The following is a 19,137-nucleotide window of genomic DNA, read 5'->3' on the forward strand; positions in this document are numbered from 1 at the left end:
ATCCAATTTTTAGTTTAAAAAATCTGCTTACCCTCTCTGGACTCCATTTTTTTTCTGACTGGTGACACATAGCTGAGGACTTGAATTTGATTTCATCAATATGACTTGTACCTTCATGGATGTAGACGGGGTTACCTTTGAAGGACATGCTCTGTGTGGCTGCTGCCACCAGCTTTACTGGCTCCTTGAGGTCTCATGCATCTGGGAGAGAAGTTTTAGGTTGGGACACTTCTGCAGCAACACTTGGTCCAGATTGTGCCAATAGTCTCAGTTGTTCAAAACAGTGTACAAACTGCAATGGTGTCATTGGGAGCATCATCCAAAGCAGGATGGATTGTCCAGGAGCAGCAAAAGCCAGGTGTTGGTGGCATTTTGCTTGCAGAGAGTCCAAGGAGAAGCTGGTCTGGAGTTTTTAAAGTCAGAAAAATCATGCTTAAAATTTCTAAAGGCGTGAGTGAGGCATAGTCTTGTGTTACTTTTAATGATGGAATGTAAGGGAAATAGGCACTATTGGAAATACATGCCTCAGTCTTGGATTTGAGGACTGTCACAGAACTGGCAGTGCCAGGTAGCCAGTTTTAACCAGTCAAAGGACAAACCTCTGTACAGAATGGAGTATATTCCATCTGTAGCCTCCCCTAAGGAGTTACAAGTCCAGAAAATGAAATGCAATTTGGGATCTGGGCCAGGACACACGGACTGTGAAAATTTTGGGGTTTAAATGAAAGGAAAGGCAGGCTGGAATAGTTGTCTTTCCATTACTGTGTAGGAGAGAGCTTTGTTTAACATTACAGGTTACAAATCTAACAAAACATGACAGACAGATTTCTGTATTGTCCTCTCTAACAAGATGCATTTTTAGTTTTAAAGATTGGTATGAATCACTGTGATCTAGAACTGAATTGATACATAATATGAACAGTGGCTTAGTACAAGATTTCCCAGTCTATCATCTTCAAGTCTAAAATCTATTACTGACCAGAAGCATATGGTTAGAAAAACATCCTTACTCACCCAGGGTTTCATTTATAGCATCTTCTGCTACCTGTCTTTCCTAATAAGTAGGATAAGAAGGATTGCTGGGAAGATTATTTGCATATTACTGGTCCTCATCACCTTACCAGAATTTTTAAATTCGAAAAATGGTATGAGGAGCGAAAGAACATAGTTTTTAGACCCTCCATACCTTTTTTCTTCCTTTGTGCAGGAGCTGCCAACAAGGAGTTGTTACATAGGCAGCAGATGTCAGTGCACCATAGTTCATCCTCATGGAGGATGGACATTGTGTTTGTAGCTGAGCTCAGGAGTGACACAGCAACATTAGCCTCAGCATTTCATGGGGTGTCTTCCTACCCACCCCATGCAGCTGTGTACCTGGATTACATGGTAGCCCTTACATCAGCATGGCTCTGAGAGCGCAGCCTAGATTTGAGCTTTGCCTAGGAATTAGTTCTGATGTTGAAGAGTTCCCTTTGGCTTGACATTGGAAGAGCTGACATGAAATCCGGGAGGAACTGTGTGAGGCTGCCTTATTTGTATTAACCATCACTAATAAATTTCGGTTTACAAGAGCCTTCCAGAATTGCAGGGGAACATCCTGATAGTAACCATTGCTAGACTATTGTTCCCATTGTCCTCTCAAGTATTTGGGATCTCACCGAGGAGCACTCTGCTGTCTCCCACCCTGGCACCTCAGTATGTCTCCTGGGAACGTCATTCGTGATACCACCTCACTGTTTTGAATGCTGAAGGTATTTCAGATATTTCCATCTAAGTCTGGTTGTGTTAAGTCCTTTTAGTGTTGTGGAGTTAACACCACACACAGCCATAGCATTTCCTTCCTTGTGTAGAGTGCCATTTTTGTCATCTTACCTCTAATATTACCTTAATACATAGGATTATATTACCAGCCCGCTTTCTGCTTGGTTTTGGGTTTGTTTTTTTCTCTTGTTGTTATCCAGTTCCTAATAATTCCTGATGTCTCTCAGTGTCACTGTTTGTCCTTCTAATGAGTGAATATTTTCATCCAGCTCAGCTGTTAGATTACAGCTCACACAGCACAAGTCGCTCCAGGATTTGGGCAGGAAGCAAAACACAGCACATCTGTTCGAGATCACAGCTTCTGCCCTGTCACTGGCCATTGCAGTGTCGAGGCTAGAAGTGCACACAGAAGTGTCACTGGACTTTCCTCCCCAAACCCAGTCAAGCACTCTCTGTGCTTGGCAAATGACCTATGCACCGAATCTTGCCAGAAAAGCAGAGATCAGCAGCCCAGTGTATCAGACACTGGCTCACATCTGTTGCCATGCCTTTGTGGAACACAGAGACAGGTGGGACTGCCTCACTTTGCATGGAAAACTGGAGGCCCAGGGAGAGACAAGGCCCCACTACATTAAACATCTTACATTCTCTCATGTCACCAACCTTCTCTGTACCTCTACTTAAAAGCACAAGCCTCTGGAGGCAAAATTTTCCATCAAACATTTTCTTGTTTTAAAAGCATGTTTGCCCGAGTAAAATAAAATTAGTAAGCATTTTCAGCAAATAACAGAAGTTAGTACTCATTGCTCATTAAATGTTGCTCACGAGCAGGGAGTTTCAAAACCAGTCACTGTTGCTCTTAGTTACATTTGCCATAATAAATTCTGCACTGAGAGTTTCAAATATTAAGGAAAACCTATCTACATACTGAAAAAATATTGTGGCCTGAGTGGGTGTAATAGAATTGGCAATACAATTTGTCTTCCCATGTGTAATTTTATGTGTGTACATATGTATATGTAAAGTCAAACTATTGAGGATACAAACGTGACATCCTTTTTGAAAGTTTCATTTGAACTCACTAGGACAAAGAAGTGAAAATATTAGCTAAAAACTGGTTCTGGTTTATATTTTAATGTACAGTTTTATAATATCCATTTATCACCTAGGATGTGCCATTAAGTGAATTTTCACACCTGGTTATAGGCAAGAAGGGAGGGAATAGAACAAAGCTGTTTGAGAAGTATTATTTGAATTTAACTTTAATAGATTAAATTCCTTTCTGATGTTAAAAAAAAACTAGTCCAAAGAAAAGGGACTCCTGATTCCCATTTACTAGGACGGTGCATCAGCTTCTGGGAGACAGTGGAGGAAGAAAGGATTTCATCCACATCAGAATATATATATAAGAATATAAACAGAATGGAATTGCTAGTTTTGACACGGATGGAAATCTTTCTTTTATGAAATCTGATAGTGGAAAGAGCAGGAGAAGATTTGATCTGTATATTACAGTAGTTATGTCCCAAGCAAATTACCACCTTTGTGTTTCTTTTTCTCTTTTCCAGGGATGCTAAACCCTCTTTGAGTTGTGAGGATTGTTTTGTTTGTGGTGGCTGTTCTTGACATAACAAAAGCACTGATACGTGGAGTGGCTGCATAAAGCCATCATACAGCCAAGTGCATACTCAAAAGCTGAAGAGTAGGGAAAAAGCAAATGAGGTTTCCCATTTCCTTCTAGAATAGGTCACATGAGGGAGCAAGAACTGCCCATGGCCTCTCTGCCTTCTCCAGCAATTTCTGGAATGAATACTCCACTGCAACAGGTCATTTCCTAATTGCTCTGGGCTCTTTCCTGATAGCAGACCCCAGCTAAAATACTCACATTTATTCCTGCATATAATATCAGTAATTGTATTTTATTTCTGGGCAAGTTGAAGAAAGGTATGAAAACTTCAGATTTTCAGTCTATGGAGAAGCACATGGGCTTATGGTCCAACATGCATGGGCAGACAGTAAGGGCAAAGGTCTAACACAGGGCTCACAAAATCTGCTTCAGAGTGCCTATAAGAACTCAGGTGTATTTTCCATTCATAAATATTTGTAAATATTGTCACTTTCTTGAATGGCCTTTCTCTTTAGACCTTATTTTGGGTGGAAAGATACAGGTCACCATGCAAAAGTCACCTTAGGCACTGAGTGACATGGGCAGCTTTTTGTTTGCAGAATAAATGCTATTTGTTTTTTAGTTAGATCCTTTTAGATTAACAGACAGAGGAATGCTCTGATATTTACTGATTTTTTCTACTCTGGTTGAAGCATAAGTTACTGATATATGGTACTGCCTGATATAATACATTTATTAACTGGAACAATATTGTTTCAGGTATTGCTTTCTTTGGGCACACAGTTACCAGCATAAAACTCTTCCTATTGCATCAGCTTTCTTTTCCTTATATCTTGATGTTCCCATTTCTACATCCTTTTAATCTGCATTTGTACATGTAGGCTAGTATCTGTACATTATCAAAGCTGTATTTCAGAGTAGGAGACAGGAAATACAAGGCAAGAAGGACAATGGGAAAGAACCATCAAAAAAGTGTTGGCTGTTGTTGAAGAAAGGTGAAGCCTACACAAGGGTCACCTTTGTTCTTCATTTACCACATTGTGTTTGGATTCTTAATCCTTTAAAAGCAGTTACTTCTGGGCAGTAACTCTCTTGAACCTATGATGTCTACTTTCAGCCAAAGAAAGAAGTTCACAAACGTAGAGCAAAAACAAAGAAAGGGAAAGCAAATGTGCTCATTGCTCCTAGGAGGTTCAGGTAAGTTATGAAGGTGATGTCAGATAAGAATTTGAATTAATGCCCAAGATTCAAAATATGGGGGATAAGTTCACATGGTAGTGTGAACTCAGTACATGGTGATGTGAGCTTAGGTTTAGTACTCAGTGCAGAAGCAGGGCTCAGCATTGATGGTCTCTATCAGGTTTGCCTATTCTGAAGTTAAAGCTGCTTTAATTTAGTGGAGGGTTTGGGATTCTTGCTCACTTTACCACATTTTTAGCAAGTTTTTGAAATCAACAATGTAATGAAATCAAATCCTATGATTTGCAGAATATACATTTTTAGATGATGTTTGCTATCTTCTTCACTATACTCAAGTCATGATTTAACCTCTGATAAACTGGCAGATGCCACAGCAGTTGCTATCTTTTCATTGAGAAAGGGAAAATAAGTTTTCCTTTGTTTGAAATATCAACAGATATTCCCAGCAGAGGTGATGACAAGGACAGCGAGGATTTCAAAGCTACCTTTACTCTTCCTGCAACAGTCATAGGAGTTTGACCCTTACAAACCAGTTTGGAGTAGTTCAGTAGACTCAGTTCTGACAAGGGGATTTGGTTTTTCTGCTGCCTGTGAGAGGCAGCCCAAGGAGATCAGACAAGTCAGACTAGACAGAACAGTAAATCAATTGAAATATGGCCATCATTTGTTCAGTGTGCAGAGAGAGTGTATTTCTCTGCAAAAAAGCATGCATGTTGATTTTTTTCATATTAATTCTTGATAGATGTGTCTGTCTGATAAGTATAAGGAAAGTCATCCTTTCACTCAATTTAATAAAACCTCAAGGAACAACGTGTTCTCAATAACATAAAGGCATTCACTTGGTAGTAGGGTAATAAATTTCCAGATGGAATGGCCTGGTGCTTATATGTCTGCACAAGATATCTGTAAAATAATTTGAAAGGAAAGTTTTCTGCTGTAAAGTTTATTGGCTTTACACTGACCAGTATTTACAAAACATAACTTGTGAGTATGGTTAAATTGTTTAAACTTCTTAAATAAAGGAAAAGTAAATTCTAAAATAAACAAATGCTTACTGTAAGCTTTAAAAATATTTATTCAGCTGGTATTTTCCCCTTAAGTCCAATATCAGTATTAGAACACTGAAATAAAATAGAAGCCTTTAATGCAGTTCTTATTGTAGAAATCCGTGACCAACAAATCCACCCTCCCACTGGACCCTGAGTGCATCTCTCAACTAGTGAACTCTCCTTTTCTAAAGCCTCCTAATACACTTTTTATTTCTGATGTCACTTTCCCACCCTTCAACAGACAGAAGTGACATGTGTCTTTGCACCAGCAAAGACTTGTTCTGCTGATGCCTTTTGATATTGGCAAATATTTAAAGGTATTTTACCTCATATAATAAACTGTATTTGGTGTCCTTCCTGTAATTTGAGTTTTTTGCTATAGAGGGGCTGTGCAGTATTCATAAAGTCCAGCTTCTCTCTTTGTACGTGATAGATTTTATTCTGAAATATATACATTTACTTTCTTATAGGAAAAGTGTCTTCATAAAACTTAAAGCATTCTAAACTAGCAAGGTCTTTCGAACAAAGTGAAGAGGAAATAAAATGTGTATGTCAGCTTATCTTAGGTTTATCAAAATGTTACAAAAACCATGCTTGTCTGTATCATTATTCCTTACCATTTGCCCTGGTAATTTCTTTCAAAGCCACTCTAGCATCAACAAAATTGTATGACAAATCACATGCTGAGAATATCTTGCCAAATTTAAAAGTCATTATAATCAGTTTCTTGTGGGAACTAAAAAAAAAAAAAAAAAGTAATCCTACTGAGGCAACAGAGCAACAGGACAAATCTAAATAATTGACAGGACAGCTACATTTTGGCAAAGATAGTGGCAAAAAATCTCATGATAGTTTCTTCTACAGTTTTTTCACCATTAAAATGGGCTTTAAGTAATAGTTTGCAATGCTAAGATGCCTTTCTGTACATTTACAACCTCAGTAAAATCTGACATCCAAACAGATCAAGACAAAACAATATGTTTGATATAACCTTTGCCAGTAGCCAACTGGATATTTATCAGCAATTACATATTATAGGCTGAAAAGAATCAAATTACTTTTAATATGATGGCAACATCTGAGGCAAGACATTTTTGTCTTCTGCAGCTAAATAAATTGAATATGAATGGACTTGACAGCATGTAATATGAAATGCATTATGGTCTGGAGACTGGGGGTCGCCCTAACAACCAGACAATATTTCCTTAATTAAGTATAATTTCTTTCCTATGTGATCACAAAAAGATTCTTAACTGGTGAATTAATGATCTGGGAAATGCATGTAATTCTCTGCTCTAGGTAACTGTCAGCTTAAAACATGTTAAGCTGTCTTAGGAAAGCTGCAAATATTTGATTTGTTTTCCCAGCTTCTTTTTCTAGTGTATTAAATGGTGTATATTTAGGGACATGGATATATATATTTTCAATTTGAAAATGGTACATTTTCTGTACCTGAGCAATTTTTTTGTCCTTGATATATTTTCTCTCTAGACCATATTTTTAAATAGTTTTTTTGCAATACCTGTTATGCTTACTTATTTACTGAAAGACATTTGCTCTCAGATTTTTCCATTCTATGTCTTGCAGTTGCATTTGTTACACTAAGCCATAAGACTTCCTTCACCACTGCCCCTTCTTTATTTCCAGGTTCCTGAATTAAACCCAGAAATAGTTATCAGTCTGTCACACATGTTCCTCCAACTGTCTTTTTGCAATAAGCATCTTTACACAGGATTGCATCCAGAGGGTTCTTGAGCATCTCCAGTGAGGGAGACTCCACAACCTCTCTAGGCAGCCTGTTCCAGGGCAGCATCACCAGCACAGTGAAGAAGTTCTTCCTCAGGAGCTTCCTTTTTGCCAGTCTCTGCCTGTTGCCTCTTGCCTGAATGCTTGGCAACACTGAGAAGAGTCTGCTTCCTTGCTCTTAACATCTTCCCTTCAGATGCTTACATGCATTGATGCCCTCTTATCATCCTCATGGGCTCCCTCTGGACCCTCTCAAACAGGTACACATTCTCTTTATGCTGGGGCCCCCAGAGCTGGGCACATCTCTCAAAGTGGGATATCATGGAGAAGAGAGGGAGAATCACCTTCCTTGTCATCACAAGTGGGAGCCCAGCTTGTCTGTCATGGAAAGCCCTGAGGCAATTCTCCACCTTTGAGCCAAAGGAGAACACTGCTTGTAGAGGGAACTGAGAAGAAATCAATTGACAAATTTAATTTGAGCACGTATGGTTTGATAGAGTAAAAATGCTGATCACTCTGCTTACAATGTCCTATTGTAACCAAAAAGTGCAGTTGAAGCCCAAACCCTAGAACCTCAGATGGTATCTAAGGCCACTGATTTCAAAACCTAAACAAGATTAATTTTGTTGTGCGTGGCTCTTCTTCAGACTCTTGCATTGATTCTTCTCTGTAGGAACTGCTGGATGGGTGAACGGGTGTGTGCCCTGCAGACTTGCTTTTAGACTCTTGCACCCCAAGGGAAGACTTCACTTGTGGTGGTTCATTAAATGAGTTAATCAATAAATTAATCAATGTAAACCAGTGCAAATTAATAATAGCCAATAAAGGGGCAAACGTGGGAAGTGTTGCAGGTTTGATACATGCACGCTGATCAGCGTGTTTCCTAAGCATTTATTTGGAATCATGACAGATACTCCACAGAGGCTAGGTTCTGTAATTTGTCAGATTTCTTTAGGGACTCTTGTCAATGCAATGTAAATCCACTCTGTGACATAAAGCAAGTATGTATGTATTTCTTATGCTGAGAATATTACAAAAATGACTGAGCAAAATGAGCCTACCTCCTTCTTACCCCACTGCATGCAAGGAATGAGTGTGCAGGGACTGCAAACTCTATACTTCTCAGATAGGATGTGAATAGGAAAAAATATCGATGGAGGGTGAGGCAAAATTGAATTGGTATTTCCTCAGAATTTTGTATTTTTATTTACTTCTATTTGCAACTAAAAATTTGAAATCCTTATCTTCTAGTCAGATCCTTGGCAAAAATAGCTCTATGTAAATGTGAGATAGACATGTAAGAACAGATATGCTATGAGTTTTGAAACAAGTTTGTTTTACAGGTTGTTTGTTTATAGGTGAATTTTTCCAGAATTCTCAAAGGGGGGGAAAAAAGACAATTTTTTTGAACAGATACATTCATCTACATTTTTCACACTTTGTAGCAGATGTAATGGGATTGTGCAAGTTTGTGATGTATGCACACAAAGTTGCATACAGACTAAAATTATAATTTCTTATGAAGAAGTGACTGGAAATACTGCCTTATATCACTATCCACAAAAAAAAAAAAGAGCAGACTACACTTTCTGACTGACTTTCTCCAACTAACACAGGAAATAGCATTTTAAAATATTGAACTGAAGAGAATCAACACTTCACAAGTCATGATGTTGCCAACATGGGACCTTGGGGAGTGGGAGAGCAAACACCAAGGAATATGAATGGCAAAGGAGCTCTCTCTCTAAAGCTCCTCTGGCATGTCTTTTGTTTCATTTTTTTGGTCAAACTCTCAGTTTTGCTTTAGTACATATGGTCTTTGTTATTAATGTCTTTTTTTTTCATGCAGGGAAGAAAAATGCTTTTAAACACTGTGTGTGTGTTTTAAATGAGTGTCACTACCAAACTCACTGTCAATAGCTAGTCTTCCTTTATCAGCGATAAAATACCATGAGTAAGGGTTCCTAATTGAGATTGGAAAAATCCACGATAATTACCATAATAGGCTGAAGATCCCTGAGACTGAAGGCTTTAGAAGGCAGAGAAAATTGGGGACATATGTGTTCTGTCTGTAAGATCGTTCTATATAGGATATGGAAAAATGGAAATGACAGGCATTTTGCAATGTACAGTAGCATTCATCATAGAAAGAACATATGCATTTGTTTGTCAGAAGCAATGAAGTAAAAAATGGCACTTAATTGGAGCTGACATAAAATGGTCTCATTAGCAGTACAAATAGTATATGTGTGTAGCTTGGTTGTCAATAGGAGCAAAACATATTTTTTCTGACAGATGTATTAGTGTCTTTTAAGATTCATGTCAAGTTTTCAGTCAGGTTCACTCGTTTAAAGAATGCCTTTTTTATGTCGTCTTCTAATTTTTTTTTTTTTTTTTCATGTGAGAGGTTGAATTGTGAATAATTTGTGTTTCCAGGGTGCTGTGATAACACCAACAATGGACCACACTATGTCAATGCAGCCAGCAAGCATGATGGGCCCTCTGACCCAACAGATGAACCACCTTTCCTTGGGCACAACAGGAACGGTAAGATCACTTTTTCTCTCTATTGCAAAGCATCTCTTGCTTACTGAGTTTCCTAAGGTAATTGGCTGCTCTTTTCAGTGGTTTTGATGGTGAAGTGAAGGCTTCATCATCATACAGTACGCATTAGTTATTATAGAACAGAAATGACAAAGTAGCAGGAGTAGTAAAATGGTAGGCCAACAAAACCTGATCTAAATTTAAGAGGAATTATCTGTACTAATTCTCATGCAAATATGGAAGTACTGCTCTATCAATTTGTTTTTTAAATTGTTTGCTTGTCCGTTGAAAAAGTTTCATACCCCTTGGATTAGGAGTTCTGGCTTTCTGGTAGGATCCCCTACTCACTTCAAATCATAGCAGCCAGCCATATGTATTTTGTTCCAGGCTTAGAAATGGGATTTTTGGTCAAGGCCAGCTGTGTTTCTAGTCTATCATATTTAAATATGCATATTTCAACAACTCTTTTCAAATTTTCTTTTTAAACTGTGTAGGTCATTCTCAGTTAACTCCCCCAGAGTCAGGGAAAGGCAAAACCCATTCTTAATTAAAATCATTCAAGCTCTCTGGAAAGTTCCTAAAGTACAGCAACTGCAGACCATAAATGGTGGTTTGATATGTGACTGTGTGTACACTGCATGTAATGTAAATTTTTGCAAAAATATAGGCATGAATATTATGCTTCTGTTACTGTAGCACACATGAAACATGTAATTGCATAACATGCTCTGTTATGCACTTACCCTTCTTTTACCACTGTTCTACTTGATACTAATCTATAGGAACACAGTTTTCCAACTTTTTTTGTTGAATAAGATGCAACTTAATACAGTTGCATCTGTACAAAATTATTTAACTCACTGTCTTAGCTCTCTTCCTGATCTCTTCTCTTCTGCTGCTTCTTCCTTATCTGTTGAATTTAATTCTAACTCCAGTGTCTCTTCCTACTTCTTTAAAAAAATCTCAGTTAAGATATAAGAGTTCTGTATTTTTTTACGACAAGACTTAAATATCATGGTTCATTGTTTATTCCTGACATTTTAGATGTTGCATTCAATAATCAAAAGAAGTAGGAATTACATGGCAAAGTTAATCTCAGCATTTTCCCCTTCGTGAAATTGAAGGAAATACTTGGTCTAATGAGAATTTCTGCATGTGTAATTATTGTGATTCCAAAGCTTGTTTAAAAGTTAAGGCAAGGAAATGGAAAATTAATTTTGATTGTGCTGTTGGGCAACTCCTATGAATTTCTTCCTCTGCCTGTCATTTTCAATTCCATAACACTTAACAGACATTGTCTTCTGTGCTCATTGTCTCACAATCTTAATGCAGACTAGAAAATTCCTAGTTAATGTTCTCTTCTTGCTTGAGACCACTGTTACAGTGCTTACAGTAACAAATCCATCTGGGGAGTCAGGCAAAGGACTCTGAGAGAGAGTGGGTCATCCAGTGGGTGACAGTGAGATCCTGAACTCATGTTACTGCAACCAAATGAAGATCTTTCCTTTCTTTTCCTAGCTCTTTACACAGTTTTATCTTTCAAGGTCACAGCATTCCTTGTAATAATTTGTTGAAATACATTCAGAGGTATACCATAAAGGTCTAGGTTTACTATCTGTAAAACTTCTAAGTCATTTGTGGAAAACTTAAAGAGCAAGAAAGAGTAAACGATTGATGAGTGCTACAATATCCATAGGCTTTTCAAACATCTCAAATGACACCCTATTTTATCACATACAAGATTTCTCTTAGATAAAAACAGCATCAGCACCATATTCAGTTTAAATACTCATGCAAGCAGTATAATCATGGATGTCATAGAGAATTTCTTATGTTGAGAATTCCTCTTATCACAAATCATGATTTGGGCTGCCAGTAGCAGTTTTGCTGGATGTATCTACCCAGATGTGAAATTCATTCTTCGGCACATATTCAGTTACAAAGAAAAAAAAAAAAAAAACAAAACAAAAAAAACAACATGGGGAACATGAGCTATTTAGAGATTTGATTTATTTAGAGATATTTTTACTTCATTTATTTGGAATTCTGAGTTTTGGTCCAGAGAGAGGAGCATTGAGAGCATAAAGCATGAAGAATTGTGCCAAGTCCAAGCCATACTACTGTGAGTACCTCAGCAGGACTAGGTTTTATGGGAGATAAAAGATATAAATGATGCATTTCTGTTATGAATATATTTTTCAATTTTATCCTTAAAACTGTGCAACAGAGTGCGATAAAAAGCCACCAGCTACCTTTCAAGAAACCAGCCACATTTTTTAGGCAAACAAGACAAAAAGTCACAAATAATTCTACTCAAATAATTCTACTCACTCTTGGCAGTAACTCTGTCCCATTTTAATTTAAAAGCTTGCAGTGTGCAAAGCAGTTTTTATTGGAAGGCTTTCATATGTTCACTTCCTTAGACAAAGCATTTTGCTAATTAACATAACATATTTTTCAGCTGAAACAGACCCCTGTGGTCACTTAAGTGAGAGTTGACTTAAAAACCACCTCCACACTTGCCTGATTCAGGATGAATACTGGGTTTCTAAAACATTGCTTCAACAGAAAATCTATTCTCTAGTGAGTGAGCTAGAGAGATAGTATAAGTGTCTATGCATCTTCGTATCTTGTGGGAATTACTCAGCCTTTTGATGTTCCTTAAAACATTAAAATACTCTGTCCAGCCATTCCATCTCCCTTCACTCTTTAGCTCTTTGGTGAGGCGAGTGACCTGAGTAACAGCAGCCTCTGCCATTTTGTACCTTGACTCCAAAAACTGGATTTGGGTTTTGATTTCTCAGCCCTGAAGCACACATTAAAGCCCCTGGGAATCCAGGGGGCAGCTGCCTCCATCCAATTGATTATTTGGTCAGCAGCCCAGGTTGGGCTTCATGTTCCTAGGGTGTTCACTTCCATCTGGGAGACTCCAATTGGGCAGTCAAAACAAAGTAGCTTTCCTATAGACTCACTCATGGTCAGCTGCATTCCCCTTGTGCTGGGTAAAGCCTTCCCCCCAAAACCCAAATAATTTTGTTTAGGAAACTATTTGCCATGAATAGGGGCAAGAAGATTTCTTTCTATCCAAACTCCTCAAAAACGCGTATTTAATTTCATTTTATTATATTTTTAACATTCTTAATTCTTCTCTATTATTGAATTGTACACATAAAATTAGACAACTCTTCTATACCAACCACTTCCTAATCAGGAGGATGCCTAAGCAGGCTATCAAGATGCCTGGAAAAGCTGTGATTCCATCTTTGCTTGATTCCAATGCCAAAGGATGGTATAGGGCACTGGAGGGAGGGAGGAGGTAAAGATGTGCCATTTATGGCATCTCCACCCTATGTTCCTGTGTTGTGAGAGAAATTGGTACAGCATTTGCATGTCCCAGTTACTGTGCTTTGTGCTTTATCCACCAAGAACATAATTCTTTTTTGCCTTTATGAAAATCAAATTGATTTCTGCCAGTGAAAATACAGTTTTTGTTGCTGATGAATTGAGAGGCACATGTACTGTTCTGATCACTTCCCCATTCTGCTTGAAATCTGGAGTTAAGCAGACAATCTGCCAGAGGGATGCTTTCTGCTGTATTTATATGTATTTTTCATAGATACCTCTTCACTCAAAAGGAGCAAAAAGCATTTACATGGGTGTGCTAGCTGTGGGCAAATACATAAAGAAAACCTAAGCTTAAATTATGTCAAGATTACAGCAAGAAAGCAATAGCTCTGAATATTTTGATTAAGGCTGACAACCCAGTCTCAGCTCCTACAATTGTATTAAAATGAAATTTTAATGCCAGAAGGCATAATGTGAAGATAGACAAGAGCTTTAAAGCTTGATTTTTTTTCCTAGTTTATTATTATTTATTATGGTAAGTCTTGTTTTTCCTGTGTAATATTCACCTACAATTAGGTCTGCTATTAAAAAAGGTACTGTAGAGGGAGAATAGAGTGTGTGAGTCTGCAAGGGTAGCACTGAAAGAGCAGCATTAGTATGTGTTTAATAATGTATAGAGGCTGGAATTGTTCCATCATCAGCCTATCACTCAAAATGTTTCTGATACAGCCATTGATCTGACATCTCTTTCGTGGTTTAATAACATTGTGATTGATGCCTGTATTTTGATAATACAAAAACCTTTAGAAATGTAAAAAACTGAGCAGTTTGATCACGGCTTTCAGTTATTGCTCCTTGGCACTTCCAAGTTTGGCCATCAGCAGCAATAATCTGCCTCTTCGGTGGGAAGCAGATTTGCTTTATTCTTTTTCCTCTGCTTGTCATTCCTGAAGGAAGTTTGCTGTTCTGCACTTTCTTGGTTGGGCTTTCCCTCCCCTCCCTGGTGTTAGTATCCATTTCAGACACTGCTTGTGTTCCAGTTTCATTCAATAGTTTGAGGCAGCCTTTGTTAGTCCTCACAGGCATAGGGGTGACTCCAGCTTTTTTTCCCCTCTCCTTTGGAACTGCCTTAGTGTAGCCTGGTTTCATCTTAAACCTTTGAGGCCCACACCAGTGGGAGAGTGAGTAGAAGCCTGGTTTTTTACTCAAGCTGGTAGTTCAACTGGACTGCTTATTTGTTCTTCACACTTGAGGTTCCCTCTGCTTTCAGTTTCTAATTTAGAAACTTGATAGGCAACTTACAAAATAAACCCTCCATTGCACTTTTCAAACAACAACAGGAACAAACAAAAAATATTGTTTAATTGTTCCAGATGCTCTGTATTAAAAACACAGTCAGGTGAAAGAATTGCAATGACATAATGTGGGATCCTATTGAAACTGCAAACTACCTTAACTCAGCTTTCCTGCTTTATAGCATCACCGAAATTTCTCAGTGGAATAGCAGGCTTGTTATGCAGGTACATCAGTCTTATCTTTCACTTTGTTAGTTCTTTTTGTTGCCAGCAAAGCTTGATGATATCTCCAGAACCCTTCAATGGAACAACAAGCTTGTTATAGGTTTTTTATCTTTTATTTCCTTTGGATACTCCGTGGTCACTGGTGGTTTAAAATGTCACCTGAAGGCCTCAGCAGAATAACTGCTTTGTTAGATAGGGTTGGGGTTTTTTTCCTGTTTAATCTCCCATTCTATTTGCAGATACTACAGCTACATGGAGCTGAAACATCATCTCATTCCCCTCATGTTCAGATTCTTGTTCAAAAAGTACTCTCTGTTATTCTAATTGTATGTCACAAGGTCCTTGGAGAGCTACAGGAGCAAAGTTTCTTTGCAGTCTTGTGCCTTTCACGTTATCAGGTGTTAATCTTAGAGCTCTTTTATTTTATTTATTGACTGACAGTTTCAGTTACTGCTTGTGTGGAAAATATAGGACTGAACCCATTTCAAATGAAATAGCCTAGTTCAGGCTGAAACTAAGATCTTCCTTATGCCTTTACTCAGCCAAAGTCCAGGGCAAATGTAAGTGATTAACAACATGGAGCTGTCTGGGGCAGGAGATCCATTTAAGGAGAATTGATTCTGGTTAGAAGGGAGAAGATCAGCATAAATTCTTGTGAGATTTATGAAAAACAAGTAACTCCTCCTGCACCTTTTTTCCCCAAACATTCTCTTGAAAGGCAATTCCAATTTACCTCATATAATTTGAGATAAAAAGGGGCACTCAGTGAAAAGCCCCAGATTCTAAGCAGTCAACAGCAGTCACCTCTTGTATAGATAAGACTCTTTCTACTCATCTGTTTCAACAGGGGTTCCACAGTCTGTGTTTGACCATAGCTCTGGCTAGGTGGTATTTTTGAATGAATAGAGTTTATAAAATCATATCTCTGTAGTGTTCCCCCTTCTCTTCTGGATTCAGCTCTACCTTCCTGCCATTTGTTGGTAGTGGCTTACTGTTTGCCTTTGTGTGGAAGTGTTCCAATCTTCAAAGCCATTACCTGTCATAGGCAGGAAGGGAAAATGTAAAAGGTGAATAAACATAGATGGAGGCAATTCCATTTTTGGTCCATGCACCGCTTCATCTGAGCCCAGCAGGTCAGTAGCTTTTATTCTGTGTTAAATTTTACCTTCACACAACACTTCCACAAATGAACAAAGAGCTTTTGTTGCCTCTCTTTGAGGTATCAGCTACTGACTCAAAGTGACATTAGCCCAGATTCCTTTTCAGAGGAGGAATCAGCTCCCTGATTGTGGTGATAAAAATACACATCAACACAAAACAACAGTGATGGATCAGCAAAGCAAAAAATATCAGCCAGAAAAGCCCTAACTAATTTAACTTCATTTTCATCATCAAACTAACCTCATTCATATAATTGATTTGCAGATGACTTTACATAACTGTAAACTAGAACATTTAGAGGCTTGTTTCTCATTTTCTTAAATATGACTCCTGCAGTTCTTTTTGTGATTTCTAAGAGTGCCACCTGCTGAATGGGAGTGCAGTTCAAAGCCACCTCTTCCAAGCATGTTGTTGTTTTATTTAGTGATAGCCATGCACTGCATATAAAATGAGGATTTTTATTTTGCAGTAATGAATAGAAACTGAAAGCCATAAAACTACTAGTATCTGGCATAAATTTAGTGGTCTGCAGAATACCCCCCTCAAAAGGCTCATGTGTAGTCATACTCCCAGAAATTTTTGTTGATATGTCTCCTACAGATTGCAAAATCATTTTACTAACTGCTAGTAGGTCATTTACCTAAATACTTTGAATTTCAAGAGGAAAAATGTAATGTTCACACATTTTCTTGTGAAATTGTGCTGATGCTATAAATGACAGGGCAAGTTTTGGGGAGAAAAAGAATGACTTTATTTAGCAGACAGAGAGGTAGAAGAGAGGAACAAATAAGTTAAAAAAAATCCTGAAAATTATTCTAGGTTTGAAACATCCCGCCACACCTAACTGACAAACTCATAAAGAGGTGGAAAGCAAAAGTACTATATGTACTAAAATGTCAGATCTGTCATCAATATTTTCTTGATATGTTTTCTCTTTTGTAAATGTGTTTTCCATTTTTCAATCAAGGAGAGAACTCTTTGCCATATTAGAATGAAAGTTGTTTTTATTGTCCTCCCTGTGTTTAAACAAGGCTTGAGTAATTCTGACTGAAATGAGGAATATGGCTTTCCAGAGAAGTAATAAATCCAAGTATAAGTGGTGAAGACAAGCTCTGTGGGGGCTCTGTGATACAAGGCAAGTTTGAGGATCTTAGAGACGTGAAGAGTGTTTTTCAAAACTGTGGCCATGTGAAAAGCAAGTGTCTCCCAGAGGTGCTGCTTCCACAGCTCTTCTCTGCCAAGAGCTGGGAAACAGATCTGTGGTCATTTCTCCTCATGTGCAAGTGCACACAAACGCATCAAGAAGTCTTGAAATCCTTGAAGAAAAGAACAACATGATAAATTATATGGGAAACCAGATCGTTTATCCTCAGTACTGGTGCAGTCCTTCCCACAATATCATTTAGGTCTAAGGTGAAGCACCTGAACTGTACCATCTTCAGAGAGAGAGGTAAACTTTAGCTGAAAGAAAAGGGCTTGAAGGTGAAAGACAGCAGTGGTTTACAACACAACATAGGTGTATTAAGGGTATCCGTGGAAAGGAAAATAAATTTTAGTGGTGCTAACAAGGTTATGAAGGTAGAATAAGGAAAGCATAACTTTAATATGTTGCAGAAGACATTAAGAGCTAGACTAGTGTTTGGGATGAAGCACAGAAAGTCCATTGTTTGGGACGTCTAGAACTCAACTGAACTTTAAAATCCACAGGAGGAATTTCCAGGTGTTGACAGAAATCCAGAGCAGTGGTTAATAGCCTTTCTTCATCTCCATCCTCTGTTTTTCATCACAAAGAGAGACACAAGAGACATTGTTATTTCAGTTCAAAACAAGTAATATTCATTTAAATACCAAGGCTTCAGGGTATTATAAAAAAAATATTTACTGAGCATGATGTACCAAGACTCAGAAAAGAGCTGTGCATCAAAATAATATTTTATTTACAATGCGTGACGTTTACAGTCAAAGAGTAAACGTATGTTGCAACTGACCATTCACAGTATTATCTTACTAAAAATCCTTTGGAACCAAGAGGTAAGATTGAATCATTTCAACATGTTTTGTGTGATTAGTAAGTATACTGAACTCTTTGGATTATTTTTTTTTTCTTTCCAATAAGATGGGTACATTTTGTTAAGCAATATATTTCTGCTCTGAGCAGCAACCTTTGAATTACATTTCCCATGTTCTTTCATAAGGGAAATTTTTTAATTCAAGAGGTATTGGGACTTCACAGAAACACTAGTTATGCTAGATTGTAGGTGTTGCAGTGTTTTGGAAGATGACCTGTTGCCATGTTACTGAAAACACATAGAATGGAGTTGAAAGTGAATTTCATCTGAAAGATGTTCAGTATATTACGTATTTTATTCACAATGGAAGAGATAACCTTCATATTGGACAAAGTCCTGGACCTACAGCTGCTCACGAAAATAATATTCCATTGAATTTCACTGCCTTTTCCCATATCATATGCCTCTGAATTTCAGCTCACAGTGCATTTCACAGTTAACCCACATGGCTTATCAGATGGTTGGCAAACTGGTACCCCAAAGGTTTAAAGTTCCTGTAAAACAAATTACCAGTGCTTTTGAGGTATCTTTGTTTTCTTCTGGAAAGAGCAGCCTGTTCAGAGTTCACTCATTTGTGAAGCCAGGTTAAATGAAGGAGCTAAAGGTACAGGTTTCATACACTGTGCAAGACACTGGTATCCTGTATATACAATGATTTCAGCCTGAAGCTCTCAGAAAAGGATAAGCTTTGTTCAAATTATTTACAAATCTATAGGGAGCTGCTGATGGCAATAACCTCTGTGCCCTCTGATGGTATTTTATTATCTGTGAGTTATGGGTGTTTCTGTGTCAGAGCTCGGAGGCTGTAGAATCCTCTTGCTCCTGAAAGACTCAGTTTGGGAGGAGATTTCTGCTATACCTAATATTTACTATGAAACATCTCAGTCAGCACTTTTCATTGAGCTGTAGCAAGGGGTTTGAGAGCAGCTGTGTTGAGTGAATTTGGGAGTTTGCTGAATTGAATTGTTTTTCTAGCAAGGTGATGAACTGTTGAACTCAGCAGATTTCTACTGTGTGGCAGAGGTGAGAAACACCTCATTGGGATGGGTCTGGGGAGCGCTCATATCCAGAGGCACATCCTTTTCTGGTCCTGTGAAGGACTGCTCTATGCTTCG

The 19,137-nt window shown here is 38.0% G+C and overlaps 1 protein-coding gene across 7 annotated transcripts in view; it reads left to right on the forward strand.

The window, feature by feature from the left end:
* RBMS3 (RNA binding motif single stranded interacting protein 3) overlaps positions 1-19,137 on the forward strand; it is a 703,797-nt gene that overhangs the window by 655,586 nt on the left and 29,074 nt on the right. For all 7 annotated transcript variants that reach the window (XR_009486534.1, XM_059846719.1, XM_059846669.1 and 4 more), the window contains one exon: positions 9,820-9,930. Coding sequence is in view for 6 of the 7 variants with exons in the window: in XM_059846719.1 (XP_059702702.1) it covers positions 9,820-9,930 (111 nt within the window). In the remaining variant the exon portion in view is untranslated. The remainder of the gene's footprint in view (positions 1-9,819; positions 9,931-19,137) is intronic.

Source organism: Haemorhous mexicanus, chromosome 1 (genome assembly GCF_027477595.1).
Source record: "Haemorhous mexicanus isolate bHaeMex1 chromosome 1, bHaeMex1.pri, whole genome shotgun sequence".
Taxonomy (NCBI): Eukaryota; Metazoa; Chordata; class Aves; order Passeriformes; family Fringillidae; genus Haemorhous; species Haemorhous mexicanus.